At 42.2% G+C, this 14,047-nt stretch overlaps 1 protein-coding gene across 1 annotated transcript in view; it reads right to left on the bottom strand.

Annotated features, from left to right (window-relative positions):
• LOC123755110 (glutamate receptor U1-like) overlaps positions 1–14,047 on the bottom strand; it is a 121,397-nt gene that overhangs the window by 38,750 nt on the left and 68,600 nt on the right. Inside the window, exons 8-10 of the mRNA XM_069332705.1 lie at positions 9,159–9,249; positions 4,993–5,293; positions 3,904–3,919 (exon numbers count right to left, since the gene is read on the bottom strand). Of these exons, the coding sequence (XP_069188806.1) occupies positions 3,904–3,919; positions 4,993–5,293; positions 9,159–9,249 (408 nt within the window). The remainder of the gene's footprint in view (positions 1–3,903; positions 3,920–4,992; positions 5,294–9,158; positions 9,250–14,047) is intronic.

Raw genomic sequence — 14,047 nt, 5'->3', positions numbered from 1 at the left:
CCATTACTAAGCTAATTATCTTCAAGATCATTTTTTTTATGATTATTATTTTTCTTATTATTTTTTATTTTACATTTATATTGTCAGTCTCTACTGATTTTTTGTGTTTTATTTTATGTAACTTCTGTGTCCTCCCTGGCTATCTATTGGATCTTTATTTTACTTCTAAATTGTTACTATTTTATTGTATCTGCTCTTATTCTTGTGTTTTGCTTTATCGTGTATCTTGTATCGTGATCCCTCTGCATCTCTATGCACACTGATATTGATCCTGATCAAAATCTTCTGTCTCATATCTATACCAACCAGCACATTGATCATCATTATTGTAAGTATTTCACAGCACACCAGGCTAAAAACAAACTCCAAAATAGCACCTGTCTATCAGTTTATAACCAAAATGTTAGATCACTTGGTAAACATTTTGACGATTTAAATGCACTACTCACAGCACTAGGTACTAACCTATCGTTCATTATTTTAACAGAAACTTGGCTAAATAAAGACTATACCCAACTCTACAACTTAGCTGGTTATAAAGCCATTCATAACTGTAGGCCTAATAAAAAAGGTGGTGGCACAGCTATATATTACCGAGATACATTTATCTGCAACAGTGTTATTAGTGACAGAGATGACTACTGTGAATATACTTTTGCTCAGTTTACAATTAAATCCCTTAAATCCTCTTTGACTATTGGAGCCATCTATAGATTTCCTAATACTAACATAGCTTCTTTCTCAGACAACCTAAGGAATCTTATTATAAACAACAATCTCAACAAAAACCACATCATTCTGGGAGGAGACTTTAATATTGACCTGGGTCAACAAAATTGCTCTCAAGTTGACTATTTCCTTAACAGCATGAACTCCTGTATGCTAATCCCCACTATCACTAAACCTACCCGAGTCACTCAAACATCAGCCACTACCTTGGACCACATATGGACAAACATAACAGCTCCCCTTGTATCTGGTATAATCTACGACAGAACAACTGACCACTATCCTACCTTTCTCATAGCGAACATGGACATAACACCACCAAAAAGCAAGAAACTTTCATTTAGGCTACACAGTGAATCAGCTTTAGACAATCTTACAGAGGCACTTCACAATATTAACTGGGATTCTGAATTCAATAATACCCATGATATAAATTCATTAGCTAACCTCTTCCTCTCCAAAACTCTAAGCCTCTACAACCTTCATTGTCCCCTTCTTACAAAGCAAGTAACTGACAAAAGATTAAACAATCCATGGCTCACAAGTGGCATTCTCAACTCAATCAACAAGAAACATGAATATGAAAAGAAAGTTAGGATTGGCCTAGTTTCAAAGGAAGTAGCTAAAAGGTACTCATCAATGCTTACCAGTATCATAAGAAAGGCAAAACTTGCATATTATGTGAATAGATTCAATGAAGCAAAAGGCAACATGAAAAACACTTGGAAAACTATCTCTAGTATCCTAGGAACTAAGCAACACTCACATAACCAAATAAAACTCTACAAGGATGGGGATATACCGTCAACTGATTTAGAAATGGCAAATGAATTTAATAGTTTCTTTTCATCGGTTGGTGCTAATCTTGCCAGTAAAATCCCACAGACTCAGACACATATTAACACATATCTCTCAGGCAGCTATCCAAACTCTCTTCTCCTTTCACCAATCAGCCCGGCAGATGTTGTGTCCATCATACACTCTCTAAAAACCAAGGCAGGGAACACCAGTGAAATTCCGTCCATTGTGTACAAGAGAGCCTCCCATGCCCTTGCCCCACCCATAGCACTACTGTTCAATAAATCTATAGAGTGTCACACCTTCCCTGATATCCTCAAAAAAGCAAGAGTAACGCCAGTCCATAAAGGAGGCAATCCGGCGGACATAAACAATTATAGACCAATATCAAATCTACCCATCCTATCAAAAATATTTGAAAAAATTATTTACAAACAGCTCTATTCCTACCTCGTAAAATTCGACATACTCAGCCCCTGCCAGTTTGGCTTCCGGTCCCAAAAGAGCACCAACGATGCAATCATTAGTCTCCTTGACGTTATCTACTCAGCCCTTGACAAAAATGAGTTTCCGATTGGACTCTTCATTGACCTAAGAAAAGCCTTTGATACTGTTAATCACAACTACCTCTTACTTAAACTCCAGCATTATGGAATCCGAGGCCTTGCCCTTGACTACATCCGATCCTATCTTAGTGACAGACACCAATATGTAACCATCAATGATACAACTTCGTCCACTCTACCAATTACCGTTGGAGTGCCACAGGGCAGCATCTTAGGACCTCTTCTATTTCTTATATATATAAACGATCTGCCTAATGTCTCTATTATTCTCAAACCTATACTGTTTGCTGACGATACTACTCTTATCTATTCAAACCTCAACCCACATACACTAAATAATGTTGTGAATAATGAATTAAAAAAAGTCCACTTATGGATGTCAACGAACAAACTAACATTAAACATCGAAAAGACTTACTACATCTTATTTGGAGGCAAATCATCAAATGCAATTCAGCTGCAGATAGACAACATTAACATCAGTAATAAAGATGATGGCAAGTTTCTTGGCCTATTCCTAGACAAGAGACTCAACTTCAGCACCCACATTCAACACATAACTAAGAAAGTCTCTAAGACAGTTGGTATACTCTCCAAAATCAGATATTATGTTCCTAACTCTGCTCTCCTCTCACTATATTATGCACTAATTTACCCCTATCTTAATTATGGTATCTGTGCATGGGGGTCTACCACTGCAAACCACCTTAAGCCCATCATCACACAGCAAAAATCTGCTATCAGAATGATAACTAACTCAGCTTTCAGACAACACTCAGCTCCCTTGTTTAAATCCCTAAACTTGCTAAATATTAACTCCCTCCACACATTCTCTTGTGTCAACTACATTTACAAAACCCTGTTCTTAAATGCAAACCATGCTCTGAAACTCTCCCTGGACAGATGTAACAGGACCCATTATCACCACACCAGAAATAAATATATCTTTGATATCCCCAGGGTCAAACTTAATCTGTGTAAACACTCTATGCAAATTAAGGGACCTAGTTTATGGAACTCACTCCCTAGTGAATTGAAAAACTGTAAAACTTTTGCCTTATTTAAAAGCAAAACCAAAAAGTACCTAACTTCATCTTCTTAGTTTTCCTACACTGAGCTTTAAATTTGCTCTGTACCTAGTGTTACCCAATCTCCTAATTTTTATGTAATTTCAAACAACCTTATCATTGTGTTCATTGCTGTCTTCTTTTATGTGCTAGCCATATGCTGTATTGTGACTACCAATTTTTGTCAACTACCATTCAAGCTGTCATTGCAACCAATCTTATATTGTTTCTGCTGTATTATGCCTACCAATTTTTTTGTCAACTACCATTCAAGCTGTCATTGCAATCAATCTTAGCTACCTATGTGCTTTAATATACTGTACCTACAATTTTCTCTCATCTTTTTTTTCATTTCATGTAATCTGTTATCATTTTTTGTCTATAATTTTGCAAGTATTTACCTCCTTAAAATTTTCTTAGATTAAGGACCTGCCCGAAACGCTGCGCGTGCTAGTGGCTTTACAAGACTGTAATTACCATATTTGTATCCTCACATTCCTTATGTACATTCTTGTATATGCATAAATAAATAAATAAAATAAATTAATGAATTAAGAAGTACTATTTTAGAATTGGTCTTAAAATTATTATGCATACAATATAAATGTTTAGAATTCAAACAAGAAACATGTTTAAATATGATCTATCTTTTAAACCAAGAAATGAATCCTGCTACTAAAAGCAAAACAATTGTCTTAAATTATTTGAAATCTTTAAATTCTTTCAAAAAAGCAGTCATAAACTCTGGGATAATTATGTCTTCAAACTTTCTTAAAAATATAAAGAAAAAATCAGTTATCTTGAGATGATTTCAGGGCTTTTTAGTGTCCCCGCGGCCCGGTCCTCGACCAGGCCTCCACCCCCAGGAAGCAGCCCGTGAGAGCTGACTAACACCCAGGTACCTATTTTACTGCTAGGAAACAGGGGCATAGGGTGAAAGAAACTCTGCCCATTGTTTCTCGCCGGCGCCTGGGATCGAACCCAGGACCAGAGGATCACAAGTCCAGCGTGCTGTCCGCTCGGCCGACCGGCTCAGTATAAGGTACTTATGGGACCTTTCCACGGTGATCTCGTACATCAGAGCAGAATTGGTGCACCAATTATTTGCCAATAGTTTACTATTAAATAAAAATAATATTCAGAAACTGATATTTCTTAAAATATTTGAAGCTTTTTCCCATTCAAACCATGATTTAAAGATTCTTTTTTGAGTTATAACAATTAAAATAAATTTTTTATAAAAGTCAGCTTCAACGTATCGTAATGTTACGTCGCTGTAATGTAAAAATAATAGTAATATTATTTTTAAGTTAAAAAAACGTTAAAACAATCTATGCTTATTTTTAGGATACAAAGATTCACACACACACTTGACAGGACGACAGAACTACTAAGTTTTAAAGAACTCCAAGCAAGAGCTGAAGTATTATGATCAACAGAATTAACATGTTTAGAACCATACATATATTCCAGCTCGGCCAGTCATAAACGTGACATTCACTACTACTCACTATTGAAGCGAGAACACCAACATAAGCATATATATATATTTGATGTTGTTGAGTATTTGATTGCCCCCTTTTATAAGACATGTTTAATGAAAAAAACATTGTGTTCAGCCGACATCCAAACTACAAATGCAAATGTATTGGCGGATTAAATGTTTTAATTATTTTCGAAAATATTAAACTGAATTATGTAATATTTAAAACTGTTATTAATTAGTGCAAATGGATGAAGGTAGGTTGGATTGCTGCCAGAACCTAAGTCTAATTAGTTTAATAAAACTTAATTAGCTACAAAAATGCACATGTAAAGCATATTTCACTAACCTTGTTGTAATAATATTCGACTCAAGTCAAAAGTGTCCTTCTCCCAGGTGTGCACTATATCAGTCCTGATTGAGGAACATAACGACGCCAGCACCATCATTACAGACACCATCAACAGTGTCGTCAGGATGGCCACCCACACCATGGGCTCAAGGGGCACCACGAAGCCCCAAGGATCTATCACCGGCTGTCCTCGAGCACCAATGATCACGGAATACTGTATGGTGATTGGCCAAGTAAAGTCCACTACTTCCGTGCGGCTCTCAGTCAAACCAAACGGTCCAATGGCGATGTCTGCTTCCTGCGTATAGAGAATCCTCCCTTAATTCACTTTACAATGAGCTATGTAAACAGTTTAATTTTGTTATATTATTCTACACAATATAGAACATTTTAAATTAATAATGTTTGTAACTTAACATTAAGGCACTTTAACTCACTCCTTCATAAATAAGTAAAGAATTTTTTCTTACATTAAATCTGAAGCATGCCACATTAGCTCATAAGGAAAGGGCTTTGGTATATAAGGTTCCAACAAAAGGTTACTTGGCTCAGATGCTCCAAAATTCATACTTATACTTAAACGTACTCCACTAAATAATTGGCTTATTAATCTTTTCATGCAGGGTTGTCCACAAATTATTCAGCAAATTAGAAACTAAAATAAATTAATTGTTAAAAGAGTTTTTATAGCGGTTTATGAAAACTAATAACACAATTCATGACTTCTTTATGCCGCAAACTAGCCATTACGGGCACAATAACAACAGTGACGGACAATGCATCGTTAGTGTTGTGGCTGTGGGATTGTAAATCTGCAATTACTGCCCAGAGAGTCTGGCCCTAGCTTCGGTAAGGGGCGGACGTGTTGCATCGGTGCTCCAGCAGTTTGGTGTTGTTTGCCCGTTTCGGCTGGTTGGGGGCGGGTGTGTCTCTGCTCGCCTGTGCTGACGTGGCGTTACGATGGGGGTCCCTCTACCCCCAGTCGTCCGGGCTCAGTCTGTGGGACTAGAGTTCTCTGTGCGGGCTGGTTACCCGGAGATTGCCCTGGCTTGTGAAATGCTCTCTGTCCCTGTGTTTGCGATTTATGGGGTCGAGTTGGTAACGGCCCGTAGGGCAATTGTGAAGTTTGCAGAGGAGGTGGCGTATCGCGATTTTCTCCGGCGATACGAGGGGCGGACACTGCCCCTGCCGGATGGTGCGGGCACTGTCACCCTCTCGGATAGAAGTGGTGCACTTACTTACATCAGTGTGCATGGGGCTCCCTTGGAGTTTCCAGAGGCTCTGCTACGGCGGTATTTTGGCCGATTTGGCGCAGTTGTTAGTGTGAGAGTGAACGTGGTGTCTTCTAGTCCTCTTAAGGGTGTGAGGTCTAACATTCGCACCCTGGGCATGAGACTCCGGGCGGATATTCCGTCCTCTGTGCGCCTTATGGGGTACAACGTTCGGGTGTTTTACGCCCGTCAGCCGCGGACGTGTTATCGTTGTGGTCTTTTGGGCCATCAGGCTGCTGACTGTTCTGCGCCTGCTGTTGCACCGGTGAATCTCTTCAGTGAGGAGGATTTTCCGCCCCTTCCTGTGGGGGATGATTCGGTGGGTATGGACGTCTCTTCGGCTGAGGAGGTGCCCTCTGTAGCAGCTGTTGCTCCGCCTGTTGCGCCCCCTGTTGTTGCCGCATCTCCTCCGGAGGTTGGGTCCTCGCCTAGTGCTCCAGCTGGTGTCCCTGAGCCTCTTCCGCCTGCCGTTTGCTCAGACCCCTCGTCTTCCAGTTCTTCCTCTGCTGTGTCTGTCCCGGTCCCTGCGCCCTCGCCGTCTGTTCCGGCTGTGCTGGGAGCTGAGGTGGTTCCGGCATTCCCTCCTGTGCCTGGCCTGGTGCCCCGTGTGGTTGAGGAGGCTGCCGTGCTGCGGCGTGCGTCGGTTCGCTCGGTTGGTGCTGCGCGGGTCGCTGAGTCTGCCTCCGGGTCTGATGATGTGCGGCCCGAGCCTAAGCGTTCCCGGCGTTCTTCTGCGTGGGCTGATGTTGGCGAATTCGACGAGTGTCGTTCTTCCGTTGACGGTGGCGTGGCTCCGGATGTGGTGCACACTACGGTGGTGGCGGAGGTACACTTGCCTGAGGATGCCGGTGCCGGCGTTTCGGCCTCAACCTCTGGTCCGGTGTCCGAGGGTCCTGCTTCAGGTGCGTTGCCTGCGTCGGATGGCTCCGGTTCTTCGTGGGCGGTGGTTCCCCCTGCTGTGGTTGGTGGTGAGCGGGGTGGCCTGGTGGTGATGTTGAGAAAGGATGCTCGCTCTGGATGTTCTGTGGCCCCTTCCTCGTTACCCGTTTCCTCGGCAGCGGTCTTGCCGCCTCTTCCGTTTCCTGCAGTCCCTTCCGTGTCTCCTGCGGTATCCGTGGAAGTGCTATCGTCTCAGCGTCCGACACCTGCTCCGATGACGAAGGCGTGGCAGGCTCGGCGACCCTCGTCCACTTCTCCGGTGTCATCTGCTTCCTCGAAGGGCGTGGTTGGCGCTCCCCAGCCTCGTTATGCGACTTGCGTCAGTGACCTTAGGCATTGGCCGATGCCGCCAGATATAGATGTTCCTGAGTTTATGATACCCGCTCGAGCGCGGGGGGTCGAAAACCCTACCGACCTTGAAGATCTAGTCTGGGAAGATTACAAGGCGAAATATCCTCATGATCTTTTCCCGGAGAAGTACATTTCTCACGAGGTTCCTCGCAAGTGATTTCTGTGTATTTTGTGTTGCCTGGTTGTGGGGTGTGTATGTGAGTGGGTGGGGTGGGTATTGTTTCCCGGTTCCTGCGTGCTCCGGTTTGTCTTGTGGGTTTTCTTGTATGGCTATTGTGTGTTCGGTTGTGGATGTCGTGTGCGCTTGTCATATTGTGTGCCCTTCAGGCTGTTAGGGTGTGCTCTTTGTTATGTGTGCATTATGTGTTTGAGGTGTTAGCAGACTTGTTTTGTATGTTTCTCGCCTCTCTGTTTCCCTTATGTTTGTATTACGCTGTGTTTATATTTGTGTTATGTTTGTATATGCATTTTTTGTTTTGTGGTCAGCCCTTCTGGCTGGTCTTCTCTTGATTTGTTCCTTTGTCATTGTTCATGTGTGTGCTTTGTACTTTTGTTCTCTGTTATATTTGTTCTGTTTTTATTGTACATTATACGCATGCTTGCATGTAAAAATAAAAAAAAATAAAAAATTACTGCCCAGATACGTTTTTTAAAGAAAATATCAGATATCATCTCCAGCAAAGCAATCACCCAGGCGATGGCTGAAGTAAAAAAAAAAAGTATACTACAATTGAAAGGAGCTGGAAGAAAGGACTATACTCTCTCCCATAGCCGTGGGCTTGGATCTATTTCTTTGTATGAAAACTGTAGAGGCTACAAATTACCTAGATATGCTTGAACAATAATCTACACCTTAGCTTGAGAACATGAAACTCATGGGGTTCTCATCACCATGGGACACGGCTACACTGCGGATTAAAAGTGCACTGATTCCTCTATTAAAAATTTCCTACTCGTTGGTGTAGGCGAGATGGCCCAATTTCATGGCCTTCACGCTCCCAGGATATCCCTTATATTTCTTATGGGCCTACATATCGGAGAGAGTACATGTAATGATGTTTATTAACATCATACACTGGATGATGTTAGTCAGTGTTCACGATTGAAGACAGTAGCTTCAATCATAGAGGCTTGGCTTCCTAATGCTTGGAACGAGACCATCTACAGCCTTATTGTTTTGCATTTTACTAAGGGAGCTGATGTTCAAGTGTACTGAATTGTAGTTTACTTCTCTATAGACTGAACTGTGGTAGTTTACTAAATACAAATAGCTTCTTTTTGATTTTTAATTGTTGAAAATCGTTTAAAGATAACTCTATCAAGAAATTTATTGGGGCATATGTCTGGGTGAATAATAAGCAGACACCTGTGTATAACGTAATTTATGTATTATAAATGATACAAAATACTGAAAATGCAGGCCACAACCAAACAAGCACGGGTAGGGTAGTTGCTACAGCTTCAAGGATAACGGAATCTGTAGATTTCTAGTATTTTCCAGGCAGTAAAATGCCAGTGTTTATTGTTTGGATAAGGATGGTTATGGTACACCAGTATGCATGCCAGAACTGGTCTTCTTACTTGGTGTCTCGCCCTGCTCACCTCCCTGCTCACCATCCCGACCATTCCGGACCACGTTCCATCATCCTGCTTGGAGCCAAATGTTCCATCAGTTGGGACCACGTACCTATACCTGTAGATAAGATCAAACATCTCACACGCACACATATATATATATATATATATATATATATATATATATATATATATAATGTCGTACCTAGTAGCCAGAACGCACTTCTCAGCCAACTATGCAAGGCCCGATTTGCCTAATAAGCCAAGTTTTCCTGAATTAATATATTTTCTCTAATTTTTTTCTTATGAAATGATAAAGCTACTCATTTCATTATGTATGAGGTCAATTTTTTTGTTATTGGAGTTAAAATTAACGTAGATATATGACCGAACCTAACCAACCCTACCTAACCTAACCTATCTTCATAGGTTAGGTAGCCGAAAAAGTTAGGTTAGGTAGTCGAAAAAACATTATTTCATGAAAACTTGGCTTATTAGGCAAATCGGGCCTTGCATAGTAGGCTAAGAAGTGCGTTTTTGCTACTAGGTACGACAGTATATATATATATATATATATAAACCTAGAAGAGGTACCACCTCTGGTGCAAGTGTAGGGACACATAGCCTCGGAGAAGAAAATAAAGAGTACTCAAAGAAGACCTTGTGGATCCTCACTGAATACTTTGATATTTTCTTCTCCTACCACCCCCTATTCTTTTGGTATATGTGAATATTTATCCAACTTTATTTGAAAATGTCATTGCACAAAAAAAATTACAATATTGATTTGTGACGAGAAATGTAGGTGTTAAGGCAATCTTCTCTATGTCTGGTGGAAATGCCAATCACATTAGAAAAAAAAGAGAAAAATAAATGTTGACTGCTTGGTGGTTGCCATCCTGTGGTAAAGTGAGAGGGAAAAAACACGCAAAACAAATCTTATAAGTAATGAAACTTAAATTTACTTTAAATAAACAGAAACAAAATAAAGATAATCTCTTGGCTATGTACAGTGCTGATCAAAACAAAGACAAAAACACAATATAAAATAAAATAATGTTACGTTACTCTACAATTAGCAAGACAAAAAAAATGTAAATGGTGCTGAGAATATTGGCTGGCTGAAACCTCCACTTAGTATACGGGAAGTATGCTTAGATAGAAGCGTCAGCTCTAGAGCACAAAGAATATTCTGAGGCCAACTGTTCGTGCAAGCCTATATATAGGCGAGCAGATGGTGCTGGAGTCGCGTGAAGTCACTTATTCACCAATGGGAAGAGAGTTAGCTTGAAGAGGTAGTTTGGTGATCGACTAGGGTGGTGCGGCGACAGCGAGGAGAGGGGGGGTGGAGTGAGTGTACCTCCCTGTAGAGACGTCTGTTATTCCAATTCTGTAATATTCTTGAATGTGGTATCTTGATGTTGCAGACGTAAAGAAGTAACGAGATGTAGGAAAGGGCAGGCTAAATCTCTCTTGAAAGAGATTACTGTCACAGCTCTCCCCCGAAGCCTGCTCTTACGGGTTAAGTTACTTCATTAGACGGTAGAGTGGTAGGAGTTGCTGCCTCTACCTCGTAGACTATGGAGAGGGCGTCTGCTATGATGTTATCTGCGCCCTTAATGAAGAAGATCTCCAGGTTAAAGTTCTGCAGATACAGAGCCTAGTGTAGAAGACGTTGATTGCTGAATTGGGCTTGTTGCAGAAATCGTAGGGGATTGTGGTCTGAGTAGATGGTAATAGACAGATTACCCTGTAGATAAGGTTTGAAATGTTGCAGGTTCAGGACGATGAAGAGGAGTTCCTTTTCTATGGTGCTATAGTTCTTCTGGTGAGACTTCAACTTGTAGCTGCAGTAGCTGACAGGAAGAACCTCTTCGCCACGTTGTTGCATTAGAACGCCCCCGATGCCGGTGCCACTTGCGTCGACATTGATGTGAAGGGCTTCGTAATATCTGGAGAGGCGAGAATGGGATTAGAACATAGCAGAGATTTTAGTTGTTCAAAGGGAACGGTCTGTTGAATGGTCCAATGATACCGTTGCTTGGGGCTGGTCAGGTTAATCAATGGTGTCGCTACCGTACTGAAATTTTTCACAAACCTACGATAGTAAGAAGCAAGGCCAAGGAAGCGCAGGAGCTGCTTCCTGGTTGCACGGTGTGGGTAATGCTGAATGGCTTGTGTATGAATCGCTAAAGGAGCTAGGCTGCCACTTTCTATAACATGAACATGATAACGCACTTTACCTTTAGCAAAGGTGGACTTGCCCAAGCTGATGGTAAGGTCAGCTGTCAGGAGCCTGGAGAACAATCGTTGCAGCTGGAGCAGATGTTCGTTCCAGGTGTCGGTTGCCACAACGATGTCATCCAAGTAGGCGTAGGTGTGATCTAGGCCATGGATGACGCAGTTGACAGCTCGCTGGAAGGTGGCCGGGCATTACACAGTCCAAAAGGAAGGCGTTCAAATCTGTACAGGTCAAAAGGAGTGGTGAAGGCAGATATTTCCTTAGCCCACTCTGTCAGACTAATCTGATAATAGCCCTTTAACAATTCAATTTGGGAAAGATGAGTTGCATTACCTAATGCGTGAAGGATATCATCTATACGAGGTAAAGGATCCTTGACGGTCACGAGATTCAGTTTCCTATAGTCTGTACATAATCGTACTTTACCGTGAGGTTTCGGCACCAAGATGCAGGGTGAGGCCCAAGGGGACTCACAAGGGGTGGCCAGCCCATGATCCAGAAGGTACTGTACCTCAGCGCGCATAACTTCCTTTTTGTACGGGCTGATGCGGTAGAAGGGTTGACGAATCGGCCGGGTATCAGGAAGTAGCTGCATGTCGTGTTGAACCACATTACATTCCTGGGGATCATCGCTGAACAACTTCTGATGTTCTTGGAAAGCTCTGATGAGAGGAGCACTGTTACAGTCCTGAAAATATTTAGGAAGATCTGTAAGAATTTCCGAGTTGGAAGGCACTGACTTAGAGTTAGTGCTTTCGGGAGGAGAAGCAGGGAAGGTCTCGCTGTGGAGGTATGGATCTTGAAGAGTGGAGAGAGATACTAGCACAGTGGGGGGTGTACCTTTATACTCCTTCAAAAGATTAACGTGGCACAACTGGGTCCTCCGCCGCCTATCTGGAGTCTCAGCAACGTAGTTGTGGTTATTTCTGCACTCCTTGATGTGGTAAGGTCCTGAAAACTTATTTTGCAAGGGAGAACCAGGGATCAAAAATTGTGCTAAAACGAAGTCTCCTGCTTTAACTTTCCTGATTTTACTATGTTGGTCAAAATGAGTCTTCATCCTATCGTGAGCTTTTAATAAATTATCGTTGGCAAATTTATAAACTCTCTCTAGAATGTGCTTTAAGTTTTGAAGAAACTGGGGTACATACAGAGGGTCACTGAAGGTGGCATTACGTAGAGTCTTTAAAAGCTTTGAGAGGAGTACGGCATTTACGTCCGTAGAGCATCTCATAGGGAGACACTCCTAGAGACTCATTTGGGAGACTTCTGAAAATGCACATGATGATGTCCAGTTGTTTATCCCAGTCTTTCATAGTTTCATTGCAAAATTTCATAAGGAGTGATTTTATAGTTTGGTGACTACGTTCAAGAGAACCCTGTGAAGCAGGATGATAGAGGCTGGACAATACCTGAGTGATGTTGAATTCTTCCAGTGTTTTCTTGAAGAGATCACTGATGAAGTTGGTGCCACAGTCACTTTGAATCTCCCGAGGAAATCCATATTGTGTAAAGATCTTCAACAGTTGCTTCACCACCGTAGCAGCCGTAATGTTCTTTACAGGAACTGCTATGGGGAATCTGGTGGTTGGACACATGATAGTTAATATATATGCGTTGCCAAAACTAGTCCGGGGTAAAGGACCAACACAGTCTATGATGAGTCTGTGAAAGGGTTCCGAAGGCACCGGGATAGGAATCAAAGGAGCCTTGGGAATAGAGATGTTAGGTTTCCCTGCCACCTGACATGTATGACACTGTTGTACATAAGTTTTTACATCCTTAGTCATACCTGGCCAGTAATAGTCTTGTCGGATGGCGTAATAGGTTTTTATTAAAACCGTAGTGAGAAAGTGCTCCGTGGGCCAGGTGTAGAATATCGGGCCGTAGGCTGGTGGGAACTACTAGTTGGTCGACATTTGCCCAATCGTCATCCTCTGCTAGTTTACTGGGCCGGTACCTGCGGTAGAGCAACTGATTCTCTATAAAGAACCCAGGAATACTATCAGATTGAGTCTCGGCCTGGAAGAATAATAGTGTTAATGAGGGATCCTCCCTCTGCAACTTACGGAACTCCAGCATAATAAGATTCGGTGGTAGGTTCTGATGGTCTTGAGGTACAGTTGTTGAAGCAGAGTCAGCTGTTTGCGGGCGTGCAGCTTGCGCACGGGTTGTCACCAAAACCGGAGAGACTTCATCACTTTCTTGGACCTCTGCTGGAATATACTTCAGAATGGGGTTTTCCACGACAGAGTCATATAACTGGGGGTTTGTCCATGATGATTAAGTTGGAAGGTTGTAGATCTTCGGCCAAGTCGTTGCCCAGGAGAAGTTGTACCCCTGACATAGGAAAAGGCTTTTCCCTGATGGCGACGTGGACTTCATCTTGTACGAAAGGACAATCCGGGTGGACTCTGGCGAGTGGATACGGAGTGGTAGCAGTGAGGTCAGTGATAAGGACCGTCTCCCCGGTGTAGGTGATGTTAGGCATAGCCGATTTCAAAATTATAGACTGAAGAGCCGCTGTGTCCATCAAGATCATCAATTTGAAACGTCCCTCCGAATCTGTACTGTTGGCAGAGACAGTTCCAGGTTACGCGTGTTTGCTGAAGAGAGAAAGACCATTAACAGGAACACCAACATTCATCATAGGCTTACCGGACTTAGGAGGAGT

The sequence above is a fragment of the Procambarus clarkii genome, chromosome 28 (assembly GCF_040958095.1).
Source record: "Procambarus clarkii isolate CNS0578487 chromosome 28, FALCON_Pclarkii_2.0, whole genome shotgun sequence".
Taxonomy (NCBI): domain Eukaryota; kingdom Metazoa; phylum Arthropoda; class Malacostraca; order Decapoda; family Cambaridae; genus Procambarus; species Procambarus clarkii.
Note: the sequence above shows the minus strand (reverse complement) of the source record. Positions and strands in the feature narration are given on the sequence as shown.